This window comes from Chiloscyllium plagiosum, unplaced genomic scaffold, assembly GCF_037043375.1.
Source record: "Chiloscyllium plagiosum isolate Xiang-an unplaced genomic scaffold, Cpla_swu_hap1 HiC_scaffold_7, whole genome shotgun sequence".
NCBI lineage: Eukaryota > Metazoa > Chordata > Chondrichthyes > Orectolobiformes > Hemiscylliidae > Chiloscyllium > Chiloscyllium plagiosum.
In genome coordinates this window covers 118,793,655-118,821,114 of record NW_028270145.1, presented here as the reverse complement: position 1 = coordinate 118,821,114, position 27,460 = coordinate 118,793,655, and the positions used below count along the sequence as shown (strand labels likewise).

At 49.5% G+C, this 27,460-nt stretch overlaps 1 protein-coding gene across 2 annotated transcripts in view; it reads left to right on the top strand.

The window, feature by feature from the left end:
* LOC148149685 (SPRY domain-containing protein 3-like) overlaps nucleotides 1-27,460 on the top strand; it is a 1,210,740-nt gene that overhangs the window by 344,778 nt on the left and 838,502 nt on the right. For both annotated transcript variants that reach the window (XM_087988635.1, XM_087988636.1), the window contains exon 5: nucleotides 7,898-8,042. In XM_087988635.1, coding sequence (XP_087844761.1) covers nucleotides 7,898-8,042 — 145 coding nt within the window. The remainder of the gene's footprint in view (nucleotides 1-7,897; nucleotides 8,043-27,460) is intronic.

The window sequence follows — 27,460 nt, the reverse complement described above, 5'->3', positions numbered from 1 at the left end:
TTGCTCACAAGACAAAGCTTTTCACTGTGCCTCGGTACACAGGACAATAAATTCAATTCAATTCAATTCATTATCTGACCATTGTTGAACATTGGGAAAAGCCCATCTGGTTCACTAATGTCCTCGAGGGAAGGAAACTTATCTGGTCTGGCCTACACGTAACTTCAGACCCACAGTAATGTGGTTGACAGCTAAATGCCCTCTGGGCAATTAGGGATGGGTAATAAATGCAGCCAAGTCAGTGACCCCCTCATCCTGTGAATTAATAAAAAAAAACCACAGAGCTGACATTTGGCGGGTAATGGTGATCCGTGTTCAAACGACTGACTCAGCAACAGTTTCCTTGCCTCAATCTCCCAGTGATTGCACTGACTCCCTGTCAACACTGACCTTTGCATTGACCCCCTTGGAAAGTTCAGCCGTGTCCTCTGTCCCTCAGGTGAATCAGCCAGGCCCACTCAATGTGGTGAAGGAATGGATTAGAATGTACTAGAACATGGTATACAACACGGGGGTAGGGGCATGCAGGAAACCTGTTCAAGCCGGTATCCAGCTCCATCTTGAAATGGAACATGCATCATGGTATGGAGTACAAACATTTGGCACTGTCATAGGAGAGATCAAATCCCAAGATTCCTCACCCTCCATCTCTGACAATCAAAGGGGAGACAATCGCCTAGTGGCATTATTACTCATTGAATCCCCACAGTATGGAAGCAGGCTATTCAGTCCATCAAGTCCATACTGACCCTCTGAAGACCATCTCACCCAGAACCACCTCTCTACTCTATTTCATTTCCCATGGCTAACTCACCTAGCCTGTACATCCCTGGACATTATTGGCAATTTCCCATGGCCCATCCACAGTAAACTTGCACATCTTGGGACTGTGGGAGGAAACCGGAGCACCCAGAGGAAACCCATGCAGACATGGGGAGAATGTGCAAACTCCACACAGACAGTCGCCTGAGGCTGGAATCAAACCCAGGTCCCTGGTCCTGTGAAGCAGCAGTGTTAACCACTGAGCCACCTTATGTAAGAGCAGAGAATTCCCTTTGGAATGTTTTAAAGTTTTTGTAAAAAATCATTCATGGGATATAGACATTGCTGTTTAGGCAGCACTTATTGACCCATCCCTAATTGCCCAGAGGGCAGTTAAGAGTCACCCACATTGCTGTGGATCTGGAGTTACGTGTAGGCCAGACCAGGTAGGGATGGTAGTTTCTTCTCGAAAGGAAATTAGTAAACCAGATGGGTTTTTCTGACAATCAACAATAGATTTACGGTCATTTTAACTGTGCGTTTTAACTGCACAGAACAGAGATACTGCTCCGGGGCTGGGGAGGAACTGAACTCTCTCTCTCTCACACACACACACACACACACACAAACTCTCTCATTCTCTATAACTTGTTCCCAGCTCTGAGCTAGTCACTTACCAATCACACAGTTGGTGGCATAAAAGAGGTCTCGATCATCGATAACCAGTTACTAGTCCAAAGACCATTCGAAATGTTGCAGCCAGCAAAACCTACACCTGTCCACACCCTCGGCGCCAAGTTGTCTGAAACACAAACTGCAATTACTGCTTGTTCCAAAAACACACACGCTGTATACACAAGGGCTGCCAGGACTGTCAGTTTACTTTGTTTTCAAATTTGAGCCATTCTTTCAAACACGGGCTGATAAATCTGCTCTTTCTCAGCAAATCCCCAGCTTTATAAAACACAAAGTAAAAAGGCAGGGCTGTTACAACAAACTGATCCGCAATGATCTTACTGAATGGCACAGCAAGTGTGGATGTGTGTGTGTGCGTGTGTGTGTATGTGAGAGTGTGTGTGTGTATGTGAGAGAGTGTGTGTGTATATATGTGTGTGTGCGTGTGTGTGTATGTGAGAGAGTGTGTGTGTATATATGTGTGTGTGCGTGTGTGTGTATGTGAGAGTGTGTGTGTGTATGTGAGAGAGTGTGTGTATATATGTGTGTGTGCGTGTGTGTGTATGTGAGAGTGTGTGTGTGTATGTGAGAGAGTGTGTGTGTAGATATGTGTGTGTGTGTGAGTGTATGTGAGAGAGTGTGTGTGTATATGTGTGTGTGTGCATGTGTGTGTATGTGAGAGTGTGTGTGTGTATGTGAGAGAGTGTGTGTATATATGTGTGTGTGTATGTGAGAGTGTGTGTATATGAGAGAGTGTGTCTATGTGTGTATGTGAGAGTCTGTGTGTGTATGTGAGAGTGTGTGTGTGTGTGTATATATGTGTGTGTATGTGAGAGTGTGTGTGTGTATATATGTGTGTGTGTGAGAGTGTGTGTGTGTGTATATATGTGAGAGTGTGTATGTGAGAGTGTGTGTGTGTGTATATATGTGTGTGTGAGTGTGTGTGTGAGTATATGTGTGTGTGAGTGTGTGTGTGAGTATATATGTGTGAGAGTGTGTGTGTGTGTGAGAGTGTGTGTGTGTGTATATATGTGTGTGTGAATGTGTGTGTGAGTATATATGTGTGAGAGTGTGTTTGTGTGTGTGTGAGTATATATGTGTGAGAGTGTGTGTGTGTGTGTATATATATATATATATATATATGTGTGAGAGTGTGTGAGAGTGTGTATACAATCACAGAATATGGAACCTTTCACTTTTGCCTGAGCTGAGGAGGAATTTCTCTGAAGATTGTAAATTGTTGGGAGTGTCCTCCTCAAAGGGGCTAAGAATGTTTAGCCAATGAGTCCCCTCAGGACAGAGATCCCAAAGTGTTTGATGGCGAAGTGAGGTGCTGATGGATCTGGGAATCGAATGGGAAACTGCCTGTGTGGATGAAAGTGAAGTGCTGCTGTTCTATCTCCCAGCCTGTTATGATCCCTGCGATGAGACCCCCACAGTGGGTAGTCAGCCTGCAGACTGCTCTCACAGGGTTGGAGTTCAAGCAGCACCATTGGATGGGGCTGAGGTCGGGGCTGGGGCCGAACCAGTGGATGTTTTGAAGAAGCAGTTTGATTCAGTTTGATTTTGGGGTAAAGGGGTCATTTGGTATGGGAGAGAATGAAGGGGACTGAGTTGGGCGATCAACCATGATCATGTTGAATGGTGCAGCAGGCTCGTAGGGCCAAATGGCCTATTCCTGCTACTATTTTCTAAGTTGGTTTGGGTAAATTTGCTAATCTAGAGGCAAACTGCACTCAAAATTGCACTAATTTTCCGGTCCATTGCTTATTCAAATTTCTATTAAACTCAGTAGACATAAACTGTTCCATAAACCATTGGATTGGGGTGTAATTGTTTATTCTTCTTGTAAGAGAGATGTTCTCTGGTTTATTTCAGATTTGTAAAGGGACTGAGTCATTAATAAAACTGAAAAGGGCAAAGATTAATAATCTCAGAATCAGGTCACTGCAGTTTTTCAATGAGAATTCTCAGCTGCTATCGTTTGCAGTTGTCCCATCTTATTTTATATTCCCCAATCTTTCAGCATCAGGATCCTCTCCTACTGAGTCCTGGGTTTTGATCCCCACAATTATTTTTTCACTGCCATGACCTCTCCTCGTTTTCCAACTCAGCTCTTTTCCCATTGCTTAGCAACATGTTCTATTTACCAATTATTATTTTTCTGTTTAGGTTAAATGAGTTCCATTTTTAACTTGCTTTAATTTTGCAATATCTTTTTCTGCTTAACTTCCTCATGTGAGCAGCAATAAATAGTTTGAGAAACCAGTCCTGAGCACACCAGAGAAACCTTCCCCTTTTTTATCACGCACAGCTTGGAATCTGTTCAACCTGGGAAGGAGTTCAACTGTCTCCAAGAATTAGTAATGCACACCTCCATAATCTGTCTACAAATTTCACCCTCAATTTCCTTTGTTTGTTGACTTATCCTATATTTTTGATGTGTTGTTATGGGTGATGTTGCAGGACCTGTATTCATTGCCCATCCCTATCACTCACACGACTTTCAGAGCCAACCATAACGAACATGAAGAAACATGAATTCCTTTAGCACCTCCCAGAACCTCAGCACATTTTGGAGCACTTGACAGCCAATAAAATATTTGTGAAGTGCACTCCTTGTTGTAATTATAGAGCTCTTACACCAGAAAGAGGCCATTTGTCAGCCGCGTTCCCCCACTCGATCCCTGCTTGCTTACCACCCTCAAACTCTAACACAATTTTCTGGTCAGGCCACATTTGGAGTATTGTGCTCAGTTTTGGGCCCCATTACTTAGGAAGGATGTACTGGCCCGGGAGCATGTTCAGAGGAGCTTCACGAGAATTGTCTCCAGAACAAAGAGCTTAACACATGAGGAACGTTTGAGAACTATGGGTCGATATTTGGTGGAGTTTAGAAGGATGAGGGAGGATCTAATTGAAACATACAGAATACTGATGGTTTGGAGATGCTGGTGTCGGACTGGGGTGTACAAAGCTAAAAATCACACAACACCAGGTTATAGTCCAACAGGTTTGTTTGGAAGCACACTAGCTTTCGGAGCGACGCTCCTTCATCAGGTGCTTGACAACAGCAGCACTCTGAAAGCTACTGAATAGCCTGGACAGAGTGGATGTTTCCATCGGTAGGAGAGACTAGGACCCTAGGGTACAGCCTTAGAGTAAAGGGAAGACCCTTTAGAACGGAGATAAGGAGAAACTTCTTCAGCCAGAGAGTGGGGAATCGATGGAATTCACTGCCACAGAAGGCTGGGAGACTAGGTCATTGAGTATATTTAAGACTGAGATAGACAGGCTCTTGAGTATCAATGAGATACTTGGGGAGAAAGTGGGAGAATGATGTTGAGAAATTTATCATGCATGATTAATTAGCAGAGCAGATTCAATGGGCCAAATGGCCTAATTTCTGCTGCTATGTCCTATGGTCTTATGGTCTCTGAAACCCCTCATTATCTCTCTGCCCATCTGCACTTTCCTCATGGGCACTGAGTTTCAGGACAATGTCACTTACTGTGGGAAAAGAAGTTCTTCCTGACACCTGTCCCATCTGCACCGGAACCAGATTGGAAATGAAAACAGAAAACGCTGAAGAAACTCAGCAAGTCTGGCAGCATCTGTGGAGAGAAATCAGGGCTAATGTTTCAGATCCTTCCTCAGAACCGGACTGGGGCTGGTATTCCTGTAAACCACATAACTAGGGAGTCAGAGCGGGTTTTAAACTAAATTGCAGAGGCAAGAACCCAAATTTGGGAAGTTGTGATGAATCAAAGAATATTGAAAAAGTGACTAGGGCGGGAATGTGGGAAATGTGGGAAATGATATACAGGCGATGACAGGGAGGGACAGATTAAGAGCAATCACCAGGTCAGACTAAAGGTTACAAAAATAATAAAAGCAGAAAATTTAAGGCACCACGTCTGAATGCTCAAAGCATTCGGAACAAAACAGATGAACTATTGCGCAAATTGAGATAAATGAGTATGATCAAGTGGCCATAACTGAGACGTGGATGCACGACAATCTATATTAGGACCTGAACATTCAAGGGTTTGTGACATTTCAGAAGGTGAGCAAAAGATGGAGGAGTGACTCTCTTAATTAAAGCACAATAAGGAGGGATGGCCTTAATTCAGGGAAACAGGATATAGAGGCAGTCTGGCAATGATAAAGACAAGAGGTCAGTTGTGGGTGTTGTGTACAGGAAGCCTAACCTTAACCACATCGTGGAAAAGAGTATCATGGAAGAAATAATTGGAGCTTATCAAAAGGGTACACAATTATTACGGGGGATTCTAACCTACAGGTAACCCGGAAAAATCAGATGGGAAATGTAATCCTAGTGAGAAATTCATTGAATATTTTCAGGACAATTCTGAGACCATCATGTTTTGGCACTGACCAGAGGGAAGGCTATACTAGACCCGACTTTGATAAATGAGATAGAATTAAATACTGACTGTCATGAAAGTGCCCCTGGGTAGCAGAGACTGGAATATGGTAGAATTTAACATCCAGTCTAAGGGAGAGATGTGTGGGTCTAAAACTGCTGTATTGAATTTAAACAAAGGCAGTAAAAAGCTGGAGGAAGTGAACTGCTAATTTAGATTAAGGACTGAGTCAAGAGAGATGGAGTAACAAACATTTCAGACACAATCCAGAAAGCACAGAGCAGATACATTCCAATAAATAAGACACACTCTGAGGGTCAGACCTGCTATCTGTGGTTAAATAAAAAAGTCAAAGGTTGTACCAAACTCAAAGAAAAGACTCATAATTGTACAAAGACAAGAGGTAGGTCAGAAGATTGGACAGAATATAAAAAAAAGACTCACTTAAAGATTAATAAAGAAGGAAATATCGTGGAAGTGAGAAAATTAGCCAAATATATAAAAACATATTGGATAAATTCCTTCAGATAGTTAAAAAAAAGCAGAATATAAACAAAATGTTGACCCATTGAAACTGAGTCTGGGGAATTAGTAATTGAGGGGAAAGAAACAGCAGACAAATCCTTTGTGTTGGTCTTCATTATGGAACGTACGAGCAACATCCTGGAAATAAATATAAATCAGGGATTGAAACGGAGGGAAAAATTGAAAGGTAAAAATACTGAGTGAATTTCTGAACTGTGAGTTGACAAGTTCCCGTGTCCGAATGGATTTCATCCTAAGGTCTTAGAAAAGGCACTGGTGAGCTAATCAGTACATTGGGGAGATGACGGCCTAGTGGTATTATTGGTGAACTGTTAATCCAAAGACAGAGGTCGTGTTCTGGTATCCTGGGTTTGATTCCTGCCACAGCGGATGGTGGAATATGAATTCAATTAAATGATCTGGAATTAAGTGTCTAATGATGACCATGAATCCATTGTCAATTGTTAGAAAGACCCATCTAGGTCATTAATATCCTTTAGGGAAGGAATCTGCCATCCTTGCCTGGTCTGGCCTATACGTAACTCCAGGCCCACAGCAATGGGGTTGACTCTTAACTGCCCTCTGGGCAATTAGGGATGGGTAATAAATACTGGCCTGGCCAGTGATGTCATAATTCTGTTAACAAGTGTTTTTAAAAATCGGTTTCCATTTTCCAAAACTCATTAGATTAAGGGAATGTTCCTATTGACTGGAAAATAACAAATATAACTCCTTAGAACTGGGGAGATGTATAACACAGACACAGACCCTTCTGTCCAACTCGCCCGTGCCGACCAGATATCCTAACCTAGTCCAATTTGTCGGGACTTGGTCACTATCCCTCTAAACCCTTCCTATTCATAGACCTATCCCAATGCCTTTTAAATGCAGTAATTGTACCAGCCTCCACCACTTCCTCTGACAGCTCATTCCATACACGCATCTGTGTGAAAAAATGCCCCTTAGGTTCCTTTAAAAGCTTTCCCCTCTGACTTTAAACTTGTGCTCTCTGGTTTTGGAGTCCCCCCACCCCAAGGAAAAGATCTTGACTATGCGCCCTAATCATGCCCCTACATGTGTGGGAGTTTATTTCAAAAAAGGAGGGAGGCCGAAACCAGGAAACTCCGGGCTGGTTCGATCCAGTCGTGGGGCAGTGACGTTGGGTTCCAGTCTCTCGGTGAAACAGGTGGGCAGCAGCACTCTGTACCGTCCTGTGGTAGGCACAGTCTGACAGATCAAAGGCCATGCCCCCCCCCCGGCACCATTACCCAAGTGACCACCAGCAGCTGCTGTCCCGGTGCCTTTTACCAGCTGCCAGAAGCTGGTGTATCTCCGAAAGCAGCAGCAGAACTTTCAAAGGGTGTACCATGAGTTGCAAAGTACATTGGGACATCCTGACACTATCACAGAGGCTCCAGAGATTAACCAAACACCAGGCGTCTTGTGTTCAGAAAGAGAGTGGAGGTGCCACGAGTGGAGAGGCTGGAGTCGGCTGAACAATTTGAGCTGAAGGTGAAGGTTTATACAAAGTCCTCCCTGTCTTGCAGGTTGTACACTGGGCGTGGAGTTGCACAGCGAGTCTCTGACAAATGTCAGGCTGGAGACAGGATTGGTTGTGGATCGAGAGAGGACAGAGCTGGACAGCAAAGAACAGAGAGTTCCAGTCTCTACTTTACCAGAAATGGAAAAGAGGTAGGACCAGGAATGAGAATTACAGATCAAAAATAATCTTTCAGATGTGTACGTTAATTAGGAAATGTAGTGAGTGTACCCCGGTGAGGGTCAGTGTGTGTGGGAGTGTACCCCAGTGAGAGTCAGTGTGTGTGGGAGTGTACCCCGGTGAGGGTCAGTGTGTGTGGGAGTGTACCCCGGTGAGGGTCAGTGTGTGTGGGAGTGTACCCCAGTGAGGGTCAGTGTGTGTGGGAGTGTACCCCGGTGAGGGTCAGTGTGTGTAGGAGTGTTCCCCAGTGAGAGTCAGTGTGTGTGGGAGTGTACACCAGTGAGGGTCAGTGTGTGAGGGAGTGTACCCCAGTGGGAGTCAGTGTGTGTGGGAGTGTACCCCAGTGAGGGTCAGTGTGTGTGGGAGTGTACCCCAGTGAGAGTCAGTGTGTGAGGGAGTGTACCCCAGTGGGAGTCAGTGTGTGCGGGAGTGTACCCCAGTGAGGGTCAGTGTGTGTGGGAGTGTACACCAGTGAGGGTCAGTGTGTGAGGGAGTGTACCCCAGTGGGAGTCAGTGTGTGTGGGAGTGTACCCCAGTGAGGGTCAGTGTGTGCGGGACTGTACGCAGTAAGAGTCAGTGTGTGTGGGACTGTACCCCAGTGGGAGTCAGTGTGTGTGGGAGTGTACCCCAGTGAGGGTCAGTGTGTGCGGGACTGTACCCCAGTGAGAATCAGTGTGTGTGGGACTGTACCCCAGTGGGAGTCAGTGTGTGTGGGAGTGTACCCCAGTGAGGGTCACTGTGTGTGGGAGTGTACCCCAGTGAGGGTCAGTGTGTGTGGGAGTGTACCCCAGTGGGAGTCAGTGTGTGCGGGAGTGTACCCCAGTGAGAGACAGTGTGTGTGGGAGTGTACCCCAGTGGGAGTCAGTGTGTGTGGGAGTGTACCCCAGTGAGGGTCAGTGTGTGTGTGACTGTACCCCAGTGAGAGTCAGTGTGTGTGGGACTGTACCCCAGTGAGGGTCAGTGTGTGCGGGAGTGTACCCCAGTGAGAGTCAGTGTGTATGGGACTGTACCCCAGTGAGAGTCAGTGTGTGTGGGAGTGTACCCCAGTGAGAGTCAGTGTGTGCGGGAGTGTACCCCAGTGAGAGTCAGTGTGTGTGGGAGTGTACCCCAGTGAGTGTCAGCGTGTGTGGGAGTGTACCCCAGTGAGAGTCAGTGTGTGAGGGACTGCACCCCAGTGAGTGTCAGTGTATACGGGACTGTACCACAGTGAGAGTCAGTGTGTGTGGGAGTGTACCCCAGTGAGGGTCAGTGTGTGTGGGAGTGTACCCCAGTGAGGGTCAGTGTGTGTGGGAGTGTACCCCAGTGAGTGTCAGTGTGTACGGGACTGTACCCCAGTGAGGGTCAGTGTGTGTGGGAGTATACCCCAGTGAGAGTTAGTGTGTGGGAGTGTACCCCAGTGAGGGTCAGTGTGTGTGTGAGTGTACCCCAGTGAGGGTCACTGTGTGGGGGAGTGTACCCCAGTGAGGGTCAGTGTGTGTGGGAGTGTACCCCAGTGAGAGTCAGTGTGTGGGAGTGTACCCCAGTGAGGGTCAGTATGTGTGAGAGTGTACCCCAGTGAGGGTCAGTGTGTGTGTGAGTGTACCCCAGTGAGAGTCAGTGTGTGTGGGAGTGTACCCCAGTGAGTGTCAGTGTGTGTGGGACTGTACCCCAGTGAGGGTCAGTGTGTGCGGGAGTGTACCCCAGTGAGAGTCAGTGTGTATGGGACTGTACCCCAGTGAGAGTCAGTGTGTATGGGACTGTACCCCAGTGAGTGTCAGTGTGTGCGGGAGTCTACCCCAGTGAGAGTCAGTGTGTGTGGGACTGCACCCCAGTGAGTGTCAGTGTGTGCGGGAGTCTACCCCAGTGAGAGTCAGTGTGTATGGGACTGTACCCCAGTAAGAGTCAGTGTGTGTGGGAGTGTACCCCAGTGAGAGTCAGTGTGTGTGGGAGTGTACCCCAGTGAGGGTCAGTGTGTGTGAGAGTGTACCCCAGTGAGTGTCAGCGTGTGTGGGAGTGTACCCCAGTGAGAGTCAGTGTGAGGGACTGCACCCCAGTGAGTGTCAGTGTATACGGGACTGTACCCCAGTGAGAGTCAGTGTGTGTGTGAGTGTACCCCAGTGAGGGTCAGTGTGTGTGGGATTGTACCCCAGTGAGAGTCAGTGTGTGTGGGAGTGTACCCCAGTGAGAGTCAGTGTGTGGGAGTGTACCCCAGTGAGGGTCAGTGTGTGTGTGAGTGTACCCCAGTGAAAGTCAGTGTGTGTGTGAGTGTACCCCAGTGAGGGTCAGTGTGTTGGGGAGTGTACCCCAGTGAGGGTCAGTGTGTGTGTGAGTGTACCCCAGTGAGGGTCAGTGTGTGGGGGAGTGTCCCGCAGTGAGGGTCAGTGTGTGGGGGAGTGTACCCCAGTGAGGGTCAGTGTGTGGGAGTGTACCCCAGTGAGGGTCAGTGTGTGTGTGAGTGTACCCCAGTGAGGGTCAGTGTGTGCGGGAGTGTACCCCAGTGAGGGTAGTGTGTATGTGAGTGTACCCCAGTGAGAGTCAGTGTGTGTGGGAGTGTACCCCAGTGAGGGTCAGTGTGTGTGTGAGTGTACCCCAGTGAGAGTCAGAGTGTGTGGGAGTGTACCCCAGTGAGAGTCAGAGTGTGTGGGAGTGAATTAGCCTGACTGGCTCGACATTCTCTTTTCACTCTCTTGTTTGAACTGTGTTGGTATTGTCATCCTTCTGTCCTAGTACCTCCAGCTCCTGCAAGCCCCTGAGGTGTCTCTCATTGTGAACTCCTGTGCAGCCTGACAGATGCCTCCGCAGCACTGGGGGGCATGCCTTCAGCTCCCTGGCTTGTATTGCCTGAATGGTCTTCCCTACACCCTTCCTCCTGTTTCCTTCTCTTTACTCCTCTCAGTTGCTCATTACAACGAGGTCACTTATCAAGATTGCCTCTCATCCCACCTTGGGTGACACAGTGACAGGTGTGAGCTGTAACTGCTGCGGAGAGTAGATCCAAACTCAGACCCTGAAGTGCGTTCCTTCGTTCAGTACGTTAATGGCTGATCTGGTTACTCCACATTCTCACCTACCCCTGGTAACCTCCACCCCCTTGCTTAAAAATATTCCAGACCTCTGCTTCCATCTCACAGTTTAATGAAAGGGAAATTATATTTCACCAATCTATTGGAGTTCTTGCAAGAGCTAACATGTGTTGTGGATAAAGGGGATCTGGTGGATGTATTGTGCATAGATTTCCAGAAGGCATTTGATGAAGTGCCCCAGTCAGGGTTATGAAGGAAAATAGAAGCTGATGGTGTTGGGGATAGAATACAGACACAGTATGAAGATTGTCAGGCTGAACGGAGGCAGGGAGTGGGTAAAAATGGATCTTTGTCAGTTTGGCACGACTGGTTTGCCATGGAGTTCAGTGCTGGCAGCTTATCCCTATCCCTAACCCTCATACAATTCATTAGATTAGATTACATTACAGTGTGGAAACAGGCCCTTCGGCCCAACAAGTCCACACCGACCTGCCGAAGCGTAACCCATCCATATGTTTACCCCTTACCTAACACTATGGGGCAATTTATCGTGGCCAATTCACCTGACCCTGCACATCTTTGGACTGTGGGAGGAAACCGGAGCACCCGGAGGAAACCCACGCAGCCACGGGGAGAACGTGCAAACTCCACACAGTCAGTCACCTGAGGCGGGAATTGAACCCGGGTCTCTGGCGCTGTGAGGCAGCAGTGCTAACCACTGTGCCACCGTGCTGCCCACTGCCACCGTGCCGCAAGTTATATCCATGACTTGCGTGAAGGAGTCAATGTGTGGTTTCTGAATCTTCTGCTAACACAAAAACAGATCAGAAGGTAAATTTTGAAGAGGGTGCAAGGATGTTGGTGGCTTGGTGGCACAGTGGTTAGTGCTGCTGCCTCAGGTTCGATTCCAACCTCAGGCGACTGCCTGTGTGGAGTTTGCACATTCTCCCCGTCTCTGCGTGGGCTTGCTACGGTTGCCTCCCACAGTCCAAAGATGTGCATGATTACCTGCTGCCCCCTGTGTGCTAGCTTTCTGTGTTTAGTGTACATGCTCCTCCAAGCCCCTTTATGCTGTAGCTTTCTGCATCTTTCTCCATTTCAATAATACCCTGTTCGTTTGTTCCCCCTCCCCAAGTGAACAACTTCACATTTTCCCACATTATGCTCCATTTGCCAACTGTTTGGCTCAATAATGGAACCTATTGATATCTCTCTGTAAACTGTATAGATCCCATTCACAGCTTGTCTCTCCTATTTTTGTTTTGTTTACAGTACATTCATTTCCTTCCTACAAGTACTTAATATATATTAGAACATAGAACATTCCAGCGCAGTACAGGCCCTTCAGCCCTCGATGTTGTGCCAACCTGTGGAACCAATCTGAAGCCCATCTAACCTACACTATTCTATTTTCATTCATATGTTTATCCAATGACTATTTAAATGCCCTTAAAGTTGGTGAGTCTACTACTGTTGCAGGCAGGGCGTTCCGCACCCCTACTACTCTCTGAGTAAAGAAACTACCTCTGACGAATGTCCTATATCTATCGCCCCATATTGCAAACAGGTACAGTCCCAGCACTGATCCCCGTGGAACCCACTGATCACAGGTCAGCAGCCTGAGAAAGCTACCCTTATCCCCACTCCCTGCTTCCTGCCCATGAGCCAATTCTCTATCCATTCAAATGTACCACCTCCAACACCATGGGCTCTTACAACTGAACCTTTTGTGAAGTTGAGTGCACTTGGGAATTCCATATACAACACAGCTACAGGTCCCTTCCATCCACCCTCATTGATTAGGCTGACACAGTTTTCCTTTCATGAAACCACGCTGACTCTACTTGATTAGATTCTGATTTCCCAAACATGCCACTATTATTTCCTTAATAATTGATCCTAATGCTTTCCCAACAATTGATGTTAAGCTAATCAGCCAGTAGTTACCTGGATTTTGCCTCCCTCTCATTTGGAACAGCCCGTGTGCTGTGGGTAGACCCAGTGCACCCTTAGGGCAGGAATTCCAGGATTCTGACCCAGCGACACTGAAGGAACGGTGATATATTTCCAAGTCAGGATGGTGAGGGGCTCAGAGGGGAACTTGCAGGGGGTGGTGTTCCCCTGTATCGGCTGCCCTTGTCCTTCTAGTGTGGAGAAAGTGAGGTCTGCAGATGCTGGAGATCACAGCTGAAAATGTGTTGCTGGAAAAGCGCAGCAGGTCAGGCAGCATCCAGGGAACAGGAGAATCGACGTTTCGGGCATAAGCCCTTCTTCAGGCCTGAAGAAGGGCTTATGCCCGAAACGTCGATTCTCCTGTTCCCTGGATGCTGCCTGACTTGCTACACTCCTTCTAGTGTGGTACAGCCAGGATCAGTATTTGGATCCTAGCTATTCACAATATATATGCATGACTCAGATGAAGGAACCAATTGTAATATCTCCAGTAGTGAAGAGGGAGGGTGAGCTGTGAGGAAGTTGCAGAGATGCTTCATGTGATTTGATTTGACTGAGTGAGTGGGTAAATACGTGGCAGATGTGGATAAATGTGAGGTTTCCACTTTGGGAGCAAGAGCAGAGGGGCAGATTATCGACTGAATGAAGTCAGAAGTCACACGACACCGGGTTATAGTCCAACAGGTTTATTTGAAATCACAAGCTTTCGAAGCACTGCCCCTTTGTCGGGTGAAGTGAGGGAGAAGCACACAGGCCCAGAGTTTATAATCAGAGAGATCAATCATCGTACAAACAATGCAGAGTTGAATAAGAAATCTCTGCAGGTGATTAAGAGTCTAGATTAGAGTGGTGCTGGAAAAGCACAGCAGGCAAGGAGCAATCCGAGGAGCAGGAAAATCGACGTTTCGGGCAAAAGCCCCTCATCAGGAAACTCTCCATGGAGCACCCATCAGCCTGGGAATGTCATGGATAGCACAGTTCAGGAGGTGGTCACACAACCAGGACAGGGCCAAATGGACAGAGCAGAGTTGGGTGACCATCAGGAAGGTGAGTGAGTGTGGGCAGGTGGGGCAGGACTGCCCTGTGGCCATTCCGCTCTCACACAGGTTATACTGTCCCGGATACTGTGAGAGGTGATGGCCTCTCAGGGAAAAGCAGCAGCAGGGTCAGTGACACCATGACTGGGCTCTATGTGTAGGAGAGCAGGAGTGATAGGGGACTGTATCGACAGGGACACGGATAGGTGTTTCTGTGACCATGACTGAGACTCCAGCCTGGTGTGCTCCCTCCCTGGTGCCTGGCTCTCTGAGCAGGAACAGAATATTCTGAAGGGGGCGGATGTGCAGCCAGAGGTTATGGTCCCTATTGGTACCAGAGACATGGGCAGAGGGAGAGGTGAGGTCCTGTAAGGGGAGTTCAGGGAGTTAGGTCAGAAGGTGAAAAGCAGGATTTCTAGGGTTGTAATCTCAGGGTCACTTCCTGTGCCATATGTCAGCGAGGCTAGATATTTAGGAAGATATTCCAGTCAAATACCTGGCTAAAGGGCTGGTGTCGAAGGGAGGGCTTCAGGAATAGAACATAGAATGTAGAACATTACAGCGCAGTACAGGCCCTTCGGCCCTCGATGTTGCGCTGCCCTGTCATACTAATCTGAAGCCCATCCCACCTACACTATTCCATGTACGCCCATATGCCTGTCCAATGATGACTTAAATGCACTTAAACTTGGCGAATCTACTACCGTTGCAGGCAAAGCATTCCATACCCTTACTACTCTCTGAGTAAAGAAACTACCTCTGATCTCTGTCTTATACCTATCTCCCCTCACTTTAAAGTTGTGTCCCCTCGTGTTTGCCGTCCCCATACTTGGTAAAAGACTCGACCTGTCCACCCTATCTAACCCTCTGATTATCTTGTGGATCATTGGGATTGCTTCCAGGGCAGGTGAGGCTCAGACAAGAAGGACGTGTTAGATGTAAGCTGGAGGGGCACGAGCATCCTGGCAGGGAGGTTTGGCAGTGCCACTCGAGAGGGTTTACGTTACTGTGGCAGAGGGGAGGGAATCAGAGCAGTAGGTCAGTAAGTAAAGTAACTGAGCAGGAGTCACAGACCAAGGCCAGTTTCCACTAGTAGGAGAGACGAGGACTCGAGGGTACAGGAATCACAGACCAAGGCCAGTTTCCACTAATAGGAGAGACTAGGACCCGAGGGTACAGGAGTCACAGACCAAGGTCAGTTTCCACTAATAGGAGAGACTAGGACCCGAGAGTACAGGACTCACAGACCAAGGTCAGTTTCCACTAATAGGAGAGACTAGGACCCGAGGGTACAGGAGTCACAAACCAAGGCCAGTTTCCACTAGTAGGAGAGACTAGGACCCGAGGGTACAGGAGTCACAAACCAAGGCCAGTTTCCACTAGTAGGAGAGACTAGGACCCGAGGGTACAGGACTCACAGACCAAGGCCAGTTTCCACTAGTAGGAGAGACGAGGACCCGAGAGTACAGGAGTCACAGACCAAGGCCAGTTTCCAATAATAGGAGAGACTAGGACCCGAGGGTACAGGAATCACAGACCAAGGCTAGTTTCCACTAGTAGGAGAGACTAGGACCCGAGGGTACAGGAGTCACAGACCAAGGCTAGTTTCCAATAATAGGAGAGACGAGGACTCGAGGGTACAGGAGTCACAGACCAAGGCTAGTTTCCACTAGTAGGAGAGACTAGGACCCGAGGGTACAGGACTCACAGACCAAGGTCAGTTTCCACTAATAGGAGAGACGAGGACCCGAGGGTACAGGAGTCACAGACCAAGGCCAGTTTCCACTAGTAGGAGAGACTAGGACCCGAGAGTACAGGAGTCACAGACCAAGGCTAGTTTCCACTAGTAGGAGAGACTAGGACCCGAGGGTACAGGAGTCACAGACCAAGGCCAGTTTCCACTAGTAGGAGAGACTAGGACCCGAGGGTACAGGAGTCACAGACCAAGGCCAGTTTCCACTAATAGGAGAGACGAGGACCCGAGGGTACAGGAGTCACAGACCAAGGCTAGTTTCCACTAGTAGGAGAGACTAGGACCCGAGAGTACAGGAATCACAGACCAAGGCCAGTTTCCAGTAGTAGGAGAGACTAGGACCCGAGAGTACAGGAGTCACAGACCAAGGCTAGTTTCCACTAGTAGGAGAGACTAGGACCCGAGGGTACAGGAGTCACAGACCAAGGCTAGTTTCCACTAGTAGGAGAGACTAGGACCCGAGGGTACAGGAGTCACAAACCAAGGCTAGTTTCCACTAGTAGGAGAGACTAGGACCCGAGGGTACAGGAGTCACAAACCAAGGCTAGTTTCCACTAATAGGAGAGACTAGGACCCGAGAGTACAGGACTCACAGACCAAGGTCAGTTTCCACTAATAGGAGAGACTAGGACCCGAGGGTACAGGACTCACAGACCAAGGTCAGTTTCCACTAATAGGAGAGACTAGGACCCGAGGGTACAGGAGTCACAAACCAAGGCCAGTTTCCAGTAGTAAGCGAGACGAGGACCCGAGAGTACAGGAGTCACAGACCAAGGCCAGTTTCCAATAATAGGAGAGACTAGGACCCGAGGGTACAGGAGTCACAAACCAAGGCCAGTTTCCAGTAGTAGGAGAGACGAGGACTCGAGGGTACAGGAGTCACAGACCAAGGCCAGTTTCCACTAGTAGGAGAGACGAGGACTCGAGGGTACAGGAGTCACAGACCAAGGCCAGTTTCCACTAGTAGGAGAGACGAGGACTCGAGGGTACAGGAGTCACAGACCAAGGCCAGTTTCCACTAATAGGAGAGACGAGGACTCGAGGGTACAGGAGTCACAGACCAAGGCTAGTTTCCACTAGTAGGAGAGACTAGGACCCGAGGGTACAGGAGTCACAGACCAAGGCCAGTTTCCACTAGTAGGAGAGACGAGGACTCGAGGGTACAGGAGTCACAGACCAAGGCCAGTTTCCACTAGTAGGAGAGACTAGGACCCGAGAGTACAGGAATCACAGACCAAGGCCAGTTTCCACTAGTAGGAGAGACTAGGACCCGAGGGTACAGGACTCACAGACCAAGGCCAGTTTCCACTAGTAGGAGAGACGAGGACCCGAGAGTACAGGAGTCACAGACCAAGGCCAGTTTCCACTAGTAGGAGAGACTAGGACCCGAGGGTACAGGAGTCACAGACCAAGGCCAGTTTCCACTAATAGGAGAGACTAGGACCCGAGGGTACAGCCTCAGAGTGAAGGGACAACCTGAGCTGAAGAGAAATGTCTTCAGTCAGAGGGTGGGGAATGAATACATGTAACTGTGGTGCTTGGTTGAGAAAGAGACAAGAATGGCAGCTGAACATTGCGGGTTTCGGGTGAGTTACAGAGGGATGTAGAGGTGGGGCGGGTTGTATTACTGATCAAGGAGAATATCACAGCTGTACTGAGGGAGGATATCCCTTGGAGGACTCACGCAGCGAGGCATTATGGGTAAAGCTGAGGAGTTGGAAGGGTGCGATCGCTCTGATGGGATTGTACTCCAGGCCTCCCAGCAGCCAGCGGGTGATACAGGAACACATCTGTGGGCAGGCCATGGAAACATGTAAAACAACAGGGTTGTTGTGAGGAGATTGACTGCGACTCACCTCGTACTAGGGGCTAGGTTGGGGGAAGTTTGTTTGGTGTGTCCAAGATGGAGTTGTGAAGAGTCCAACTTGGGAATGGCCCGGGAAAGTCCCGGGCAGGAGATCAGTTTCAGTGGGGGACAATTTCAGGAATAGTAACCATAATTCTGTCAGGTTTAAGTTTCTTATGGATAAGTGCATGATTAATCCTTGCATGAAAGTATTAAATTGGGGGAAAGCTAATGACCACAATATTCAGCAGGAACCGAGGGGATCGCTTATTTGAGGGTAAATCCACATCTGGCATATGGCCAACTGGTTAGCGTTCAGATCCAGCACGTTCCAGTGAAAGTGAAGGATAAGGATGGCATGATTCAGGAACCTTGGAAGACAGGAGAAATTGAGAGCTTAGTCAAAAAGGAAAAGGAGGTATATGTAAGATCCAGGAACCTGAAAGTAGACAGATCCCTCAAAGAATACAAAGATAACAGGCAAGAACTTAAACAAGGGATTGGGAGGGCTGAAAGGGGCCAAGAAACATCCTTGGTATACAGGAGAAAGGAAAATCCCGAGGCATTTTGCACGTAAATAAGGAACAAGAGGGTAAGCCCGGGAAAGGGTAGGTCCATTCAAGGTCAAAGGAGGGGATTTGCAGATGGAGCCTGAGAAAAAGGAGGAGGTCGTTAATGCTTTATATCAGCATCCATGAAGGGGAAGGACATGGTGGCTGGTGAGTCTCGGGAGAGGGATGTTAATATTGCAGAGTGACACAGTGGTTAGCACTGTTGCCTCACAGCATCAGGGTCCCAGGTTCGATTCCAGTCTCGAGCGACTGACTGTGTGGAGTTTGCACATTCTCCCCGTGTCTGCGTGGGTTTCCTGCAGGTGCTCCAGTTTCCTCCCACAGTCCAAAGATGTGCAGGTCAGGGTGGATTGGCCATGGGAAATTGCCTCTAGTGTTAGGTGTATTAGTCAGGGGTAAATGTAGGGGATTAGGTCTGGATGGGTTACTCTTCGGAGGGTCGGTGTGGGCTGAAGGGCCTGTTTCCACACTGTAGGGAATCTAATCTAATCTAAAGAAGGTATTGGGGGGTTTGAAAAGCATTAAGGAGGACAAGTCCCTGGGACCTGAAAGGATCTATCCCAGAATGCTGAGGGAGGAAGGGGAGGAAATAGCTGGGGCCTTTGTGACATCCCAGACGTCCCAGGGAACTGGAGAAGTGCCAACGTTGTTCCTTTGTTTAAGAAGAGTGATGGGGATAATCCGGGAAATTCCAGGCCAGTGAGCCTGATGTCAGCGGTAGGGAAATTATTGGAGAAGTTTGTGGATGACATGAAGATTGAGGGAGCTGTGGATAGTGAGGTGGATTATCAGAGGATACAGCAGGATATAGACAGGCTGGAGGCTTGGGCGGAGGAATGGCAGATGGAGGTTAATCTGGACAAATGTGAGGTGATGCATTTCTGAAGGTCCAGTACAGGAGGGAAGTTTACAGTAAATGGCAGAACCCTTAGCATCAACGTACAGAGAGGTCTAGGGGAACAGCTCCCAGAAAGTGGCAGCACAGGTGGATAATAAGGCAGATGGCACGTTTACCTTCATCTGTCAGGGCACAGAGTTTAAAAATTGGCAAGGAACGTTGCAGCTGTGTAGAACTTTAATTCGGCCACATTTGGAACACAACATACAGTTCTAGTCGCCGCACTACCACAACGACAGGGAGGCTTTGGACAGGGACAGAAAAGGTTCACCAGGATGGTGCCGGGTTTGGTGAGTGTCAGCTCGGAGGAGAAATTGGAGAGTGAGGGGAGGGGGAGGGTCGGACAGTGAGGGGAGGGGGAGAGACAGTGAGGGGAGGGGAGAGTCAGTGAGGGGAGGGGGAGAGTCAGTGAGGGGAGGGGAGAGACAGTGAGGGGAGGGGAGAGTCAGTGAGGGGAGGGGGAGAGACAGTGAGGGGAGGGGAGAGTCAGTGAGGGGAGGGGAGAGACAGTGAGGGGAGGGGAGAGTCAGTGAGGGGAGGGGAGAGACAGTGAGGGGAGGGGAGAGTCAGTGAGGGGAGGGGGAGGGTCGGACAGTGAGTGGAGGGGGAGAGACAGTGAGGAGAGGGGGAGAGTCAGACAGTGAGGGGAGGGGGACAGTCGGACAGTGAGGGGAGGGGAGAGTCAGACAGTGAGGGGAGGGGGAGGGTCGGACAGTGAGGGGAGGGGGAGGGTCAGTGAGGGGAAGGGGAGGGTCGGACAGTGAGGGGAGGGGGAGAGTCATAGAGTGAGGGGAGGGGGAGAGTCAGTGAGGGGAGGGGAGAGTCAGTGAGGGGAGGGGGAGGGTCGGAGAGTGAGGGGAGGGGGAGTGTCGGACAGTGAGGGGAGGGGAGAGTCAGTGAGGGGAGGGGAGAGTCAGTGAGGGGAGGGGAGAGTCAGTGAGGGGAGGGGGAGGGTCGGACAGTGAGGGGAGGGGGAGAGTCAGTGAGGGGAGGGGAGAGTCAGTGAGGGGAGGGGGAGGGTCGGAGAGTGAGGGGAGGGGGAGTGTCGGACAGTGAGGGGAGGGGGAGAGTCAGTGAAGGGAGGGGGAGGGTCAGAGAGTGAGGGGAGGGGGAGAGTCAGTGAGGGGAGGGGGAGGGTTGGACAGTGAGGGGAGGGGAGAGTCCGTGAGGGGAGGGGGAGAGTCAGTGAAGGGAGGGGGAGGGTTGGACAGTGAGGGGAGGGGAGAGTCCGTGAGGGGAGGGGGAGAGTCAGTGAAGGGAGGGGGAGGGTTGGACAGTGAGGGGATGGAGAGAGTTAGTGAGGGGAGGGAGAGAGCCGGAGAGTGAGGGGAGGGGGAGTCAGTGAGGGGATGGAGAGAGTTAGTGAGGGGAGGGGGAGAGTCAGAGAGTGAGGGAGGGGAATGTGTTCAGTGTGATGAAGGAAAACCCAGAGCCCACTGGAAGTGAGAGAAGGAGTGGTCGGGGAGATGAGGGAGCTGGAAGAGGCAGTTACATTTGAGTTGATTTGATTTGTTATTGTCACATGTACCTGAGTGCAGTGAAACGTTTTGTTTTGTGAGCTGTACAGGCAGATCGCAGTAAACAAAGACATACAGATCGGAGCATGCTCTGAGAGTGTGAGGCATGCAGGGTTACATTGCACAGGAGAACACCTTTGAGAGTCCATTCATCCGTCTAATAACAGCTGGGATGTAGCTGTTCCTGAACCTGCTGGTGCATGTGCTCAAGCTGCTGTCTCTCCTACCTGACGGGGCAGGTTGTGGGAAAGCATTCCCAGGATGGGAGGGGTCCTGGATGATGTTAGTAGCCTTTCCACGGCAGGGAGCCATGGAATTGGAGTGCACGGATGGGAGGGTGGATTCCGGGATGGTCTAGGCTGTGCCATCTGTAGTGACTGAGCTGATACAAGTGTTGATTAAAGATTTTGTGAATACTGTACTATGGTTGCCTTTATGTAGAACATTCTGTGTGTTATAAAGATGCTAGCCTGACATTCAGTGACTCCTACATGTACATATGTGACACTGACTGTCCCCTCAGTGTTGTACAGATTAGAATTTATCTTCCTTCAGTTTTACCTCTGGAAGGTGTGACCAAGTGTCCTCTGGGACTTTGAAATGTTAACACAGCACAGATGCTGCCAGACCTGCCGAGTTTCTCCAGAGATATGTTTGTGCTAGTTTCGGATCTCCAGCATTCACAGTTTTTGGTTTGACTTTTATCCTGTTTTTTTTTTATCAGTGAAGCCATAGTTCCTGAGTTGCCGCCTGTTTGGAAACGCTGACCATCGTATTTGCTTTGAGAACAGTTTGTCTCAAAGGTCTATCTAGGAACCAGATTTCCCTGAATGGCCAGTTTGTGGCTGGCTGTTGTATCCTCCTGCTGTGTGCTGCTGATGCAATAATGTACATCCACAGATTCTCACCAACTCGATCCAGTGAGACCACTTTTAAATTAGGAACTTTTCTTGGGGTCATGAGAAATAAAGGTTAGATTTCTTACATATATCTTTCTTGACCCTTTAGCGAGCTCAGCTCTGCCATGAGGAACATGAACAGATGTTCATGTGCTGAAATATTGGCACCAAAGTTTCCCACAGGGATTCCTCTGTACCAACACTCAGTATTCCCCTTTGTACTCGAGCAGACCCACCCACAAACAAATCCAACTTTCCGCTGAGAATGAGGAATCTTTCCTGAATGTCTTCACACCAGGTCCCTTCTCGATTGAAGGTTAAACGTTGATCTGCAGCATCTGAGGGAGAGTCTGACTGTGCGATAGTGAACATACACTGCATGCCCAAGCCAGCTTTGGAGGATTCATCACTGAGTGGCAACATGGAATTGAGCTGTGTTCCCTGGAGGGGAAATGGTATTTTTTATAGATTCATAGGGATCTATAGACAGAAGAAAAGCCCTTTAGCCCATCGTGTCTGTCCCTGTCCAAAATAGAAGTCACATGACACCAGGTTATAGTCTAACAGGTTTATTTGAAATCATAAGGGACCGTATTGTTGAAGAGGAGAGTATGAAACGGACTGGTAAGCTAGAGGAGATACTTGTTAGGAAGGAAGATGTATTGGGCATTTTGAACAACTTGAGGATAGACAAGTCCCCCGGGCCTGATGGGATATATCCTAGGATTATGTGGGAAGCAAGAGAGGAAATTGCAGAACCGTTGGCAATGATCTTTTCGTCTTCACTGTCAATGGGGGTGGTACCAGGGGACTGGAGAGTGGCGAATGTTGTGCCCTTGTTCAAAAAAGGGAATAGGGATAACCCCGGGAATTACAGGCCAGTTAGTCTTACTTCGGTGGTAGGCAAAGTAATGGAAAGGGTACTGAGGGATAGGATTTATGAGTATCTGGAAAGACACTGCTTGATTAGGAACAGCCAGCACGGATTTGTGAAGGGTAGGTCTTGCCTTACAAGTCTTATTGAATTCTTTGAGGAGGTGACCAAGCATGTGGATGAGGGTAGAGCAGTGGATGTAGTGTACATGGATTTTAGTAAGGCATTTGATAAGGTTCCCCATGGTAGGCTTATGCGGAAAGTCAGGAGGCATGGGAAAGTGGGAAGTTTGGCCAGTTGGATAGAAAACTGGCTAACTGGTTGAAGTCAGAGAGTGGTGGTAGATGGTAAATATTCAGCCTGGAGCCCAGTTACAAGTGGAGTTCCGTAGGGATCAGTGCTGGGTCCTCTGCTGTTTGTAATTTTTTATTAATGACTTGGAAGAGGGAGTCGAAGGGTGGGTCAGTAAATTTGCAGATGATACGAAGATTGGTGGAGTTGTGGATAGTGAGGAGGGCTGTTGCCGGCTGTAAAGGGACTTAGATATGATGCAGAGCTGGGCTGAGGAGTGGCAGATGGAGTTCAACCCTGTCAAGTGTGAGGTTGTCCATTTTGGAAGGACAAATAAGAATGCGGAATACAGGGTTAACGGTAGGGTTCTTAGTAAGGTGGAGGAGCAGAGGGATCTTGGGGTCTATGTTCATAGATCTTTGAAAGTTGCCACTCAGGTGGATAGAGCTTGTAAGAAGGCCTATGGTGTATTAGCGTTCATTAGCAGAGGGATTGAATTCAAGAGTCGTGAGGTGATGTTGCAGCTGTACAGGACCTTGGTAAGGCCACATTTGAAGTACTGTGTGCAGTTCTGGTCACCTCACTTTAGGAAAGATGTGGAAGCTTTGGAGAGGATGCAGAGGAGATTTACCAGGATATTGCCTGGAATGGAGAATAGGTCGTATGAGGATAAGCTGAGAGTGCTAGGCCTTTTCTCATTGGAACAGCGAAGGATGAGGGGTGACTTGATAGAGGTTTATAAGATGATCAGGGGAATAGATAGAGTAGACAGTCAGAGACTTTTTCCCCGGGTACAACAGAGTGTTACAAGGGGACATAAATTTAAGGTGAAGGGTGGAAGGTATAGGGGGGATGTCAGGGGTAGGTTCTTTACCCAGAGAGTGGTGGGGGCATGGAATGCGCTGCCTGTGGGAGTGGTAGAGTCAGAATCATTGGTGACCTTTAAGCGGCAATTGGATAGGTACATGGATAGGTGCTTAAGCTCGGACAAATGTTCGGCACAACATCGTGGGCCGAAGGGCCTGTTCTGTGCTGTATTGTTCTATGTTCTATAACCTTTCGAAGTTGAACTATAACCTGGTGTTGTGTGACTTCTGACTTTATCCATCTCAGTTCAACACCGGCCCTTCCCACCAGTGAGAAACAGCCACCTCACGATTCCCTAATCCCATGTCCCAGCGTTTGGCCATAACCTTGGCATTTCAAGGGTACATCGAAATCCCCCTTCAGTGTGGCGAGGCTCCCTGCCTACCCCACCCTCACAGGCAGTCAGTTCCAGATTCCCCACCGCCCCCCCTCTGGGGGAAAAGGTATTTCCTCACATCCCCCTAACCCTCCTGCCCCTTCTCTTTAATCTATGCCCCTGGGCATTGATCCCTTCACCAAGGGGAAATGTTTCTTCCTGTGTACCCCGTCTGTACCCCTCATCATTTTATCCATCCCAATCATGTCCCTCTCAGGCTCCTTTGCTCTAAGGAAAGCAAGAAGCAAAAGCCCTTCATCAGGAATAGAGGCAGGGTGCCTGCAGAGTGGAGAGATAAATGAGAGTGGGGTGGGGGTGGGGAGAAAGTAGCATAGAGTACAATGGGTGAGTGGGGGTGGGGATGGAGGTGATAGGTCAGAGAGGAGGGTGGGGGAAGGTAGCAAAGAGTACAATAGGTGAATGGGGGTGGGGATGGAGGTGATAGGCACATTCCACCCTGACCTTAAATTCACCTGGACCATCTCTGACACCTCCCTCCCCTTCCTGGACCTCTCCATCTCCATTAATGATGACCGAATTGACACTGACATTACAAACCCGACTCCCACAGCTACCTGGATTACACCTCTTCCCACCCTACCTCTTGCAAAAATGCCATCCCGTATTTCCAATTCCTCCGTCTCCACTGTATCTGCTCCCAGGAGGACCAGTTCCACCATAGAACACACCAGATGGCCTCCTTCTTTAGAGACAGCAATTTCCCTTCCCACGTGGTTAAAGATGCCCTCCAACGCATCTCGTCCACATCCCGCACCTCCGCCCTCAGACCCCATCCCTCCAACCGTAACAAGGACAGAATGCCCCTGGTGCTCACCTTCCACCCTACCAACCTTCGCATAAACCAAATCATCCACCGACATTTCCGCCACCTCCAAACAGACCCCACCACCAGGGATATATTTCCCTCCCCACCCCTTTCCACCTTCCGCAAAGACCATTCCCTCCGTGACTACCTGGTCAGGTCCACGCCCCCCTACGACCCACCCTCCCATCCTGGCACCCTCCCCTGCCACCGCAGGAACTGTAAAACCTGCGCCCACACCTCCTCCCTCATCTCTATCCAAGGCCCTAAAGGAGCCTTCCACATCCATCAAAGTTTTACCTGCACATCCACCAATATCATTTATTGTATCCGTTGCTCCGGATGTGGTCTCCTCTACATTGGGGAGACTGGGCGCCTCCTAGCAGAGCGCTTTAGGGAACATCTCTGGGACACCCGCACCAATCAACCCCACTGCTCCGTGGCCCAACATTTCAACTCCCCCTCCCACTCTGCCGAGGATATGGAGGTCCTGGGCCTCCTTCACTGCCGCTCCCTCACCACCAGACGCCTGGAGGAAGAACGCCTCATCTTCCGCCTCGGAACACTTCAACCCCAGGGCATCAATGTGGACTTCAATAGTTTCCTCACTTCCCCTTCCCCCCGCCTCACCCTAGTTCCAAACTTCCTGCTCAGCACCGCCCTCATGACCTGTCCTACTTGCCTATCTTCTTTTCCACCTATCCACTCTCTAACCTATCACCTCCTTCCCCATCCCCATTCACCTGTTGTACTCTATGCTAATTTCTCCCCACCCCCCCTCTCATTTAGCTCTTCACTCTGCAGGCACTCTGCCTCTATTCCTGATGAAGGGCTTTTGCCCGAAACGTCTATTTTTCTGCTCCTCGGATGCTGCCTGACCTGCTGTGCTTTTCCAGCACCACCTTAATCTAGACTCTGGTTTCCAGCATCTGCAGTCATTGTTTTTAACTTTTTATCTCAGGAAAGCAACCCCAGTCTGTCCAATCTCTCTCCATAACAAATTCTCCAGCCTCACCCACTCCCCACCCCAACACTGACAACGTCCTGGTAAACCTCCCTCTGCTCCCTCTCCTCTGCTATCACATCACTCCGATAGGATTTGGCAGGTCTGTGCTGAGGGGATATCCCCCTCTACAGCTGGAGAACATGGGGGCACACCCTCAGATTGGTGACAACTGTGATGGGAGAAATGATTTCACTCGGAGTGTTGAGAATCCCTGGAATTCTGTGCTGCAGAGCACTGTGTACAGGTAAGGCAGAGGTTGTGGGACTGATGGACACAGTCAGAATTACAGAATGAGGAATGAAAGCAGGAGAGTGAGGTTAACAGAGGTCAGTCATGGCTGTATGAATGGCAGTGCAGAGAGGAGAATTCATTGCCCCGCCCATAATTCTAATCAGCTTCAACCAAATCAAAGTATTTGATTCTCCTAAAGATCTTAATTACATCACAACCTTAAACTTTTTCACACAAAGCACTTACACCTTCTTCAAACGTTGCAGAAAATAATTCCACTCTCTTCTGCTCTAAGGTTAGCAACAGTTATTCATTGGAAATGTCCAGTGCACACACCACCCACCAGCACTCCCTCAGCACTGACCCTCCGACAGTGCAGCACTCCCTCAGCACTGACCCTCCGACAGTGCGGCACTCCCTCAGCACTGACCCTCCGACAGGGGGCACTCCCTCAGTACTGACCTTCCGACAGTGCGGCACTCCCTCAGCACTGACCCTCTGACAGTGTGGCACTCCCTTAGCACTGACCCTCCGACAGTGCGGCACTCCCTCAGCACTGACCCTCTGACAGTGTGGCACTCCCTCAGCACTGACCCTCCGACAGTGCGGCACTCACTCAGCACTGACCCTCCGACAGTGCGGCACTCCCTCAGCACTGACCCTCTGACAGTGCGGCACTCCCTCAGCACTGACCCTCTGACAGTGCGGCACTCCCTCAGCACTGACCCTCTGACAGTGAGGCACTCCCTCAGCACTGACCCTCTGACAGTGCGACACTCCCTCAGTACTGACCCTCTGACAGTGCAGCACTCCCTCAGCACTGACCCTCCGACAGTGCGGCACTCCCTCAGCACTGACCCTCTGACAGTGCGGCACTCCCTCAGCACTGACCCTCCGACAGTGCGGCACTCCCTCAGCACTGACCCTCTGACAGTGCGGCACTCCCTCAGCACTGACCCTCTGACAGTGAGGCACTCCCTCAGCACTGACCCTCTGACAGTGAGGCACTCCCTCAGTACTGACCCTCCGACAGTGCGGCACTCCCTCAGCACTGACCCTCTGATAGTGCGGCACGGTGGCACAGTGGTTAGCACTGCTGCCTCACAGCGCCAGAGACCCGGGTTCAATTCCGCCTCAGGCATCTGACTGTGTGGAGTTTGCACGTTCTCCCCGTGTCTGCGTGGGTTTCCTCCGGGTGCTCCGATTTCCTCCCACAGTCCAAAGATGTGCAGGTCAGGTGAATTGGCCATGCTAAATTGCCCATAGTGTTAGGTAAGGGGTACATATAGGGGTATGGGTGGGTTGCGCTTCGGCGGGGCGGTGTGGACTTGTTGGGCCGAAGGGCCTGTTTCCACACTGTAAGTAATCTAATCTAGTGCGGCACTTCCTCAGTACTGACCCTCTGACAGTGCGGCACTCCCTCAGCACTGATCCTCTGACAGTGT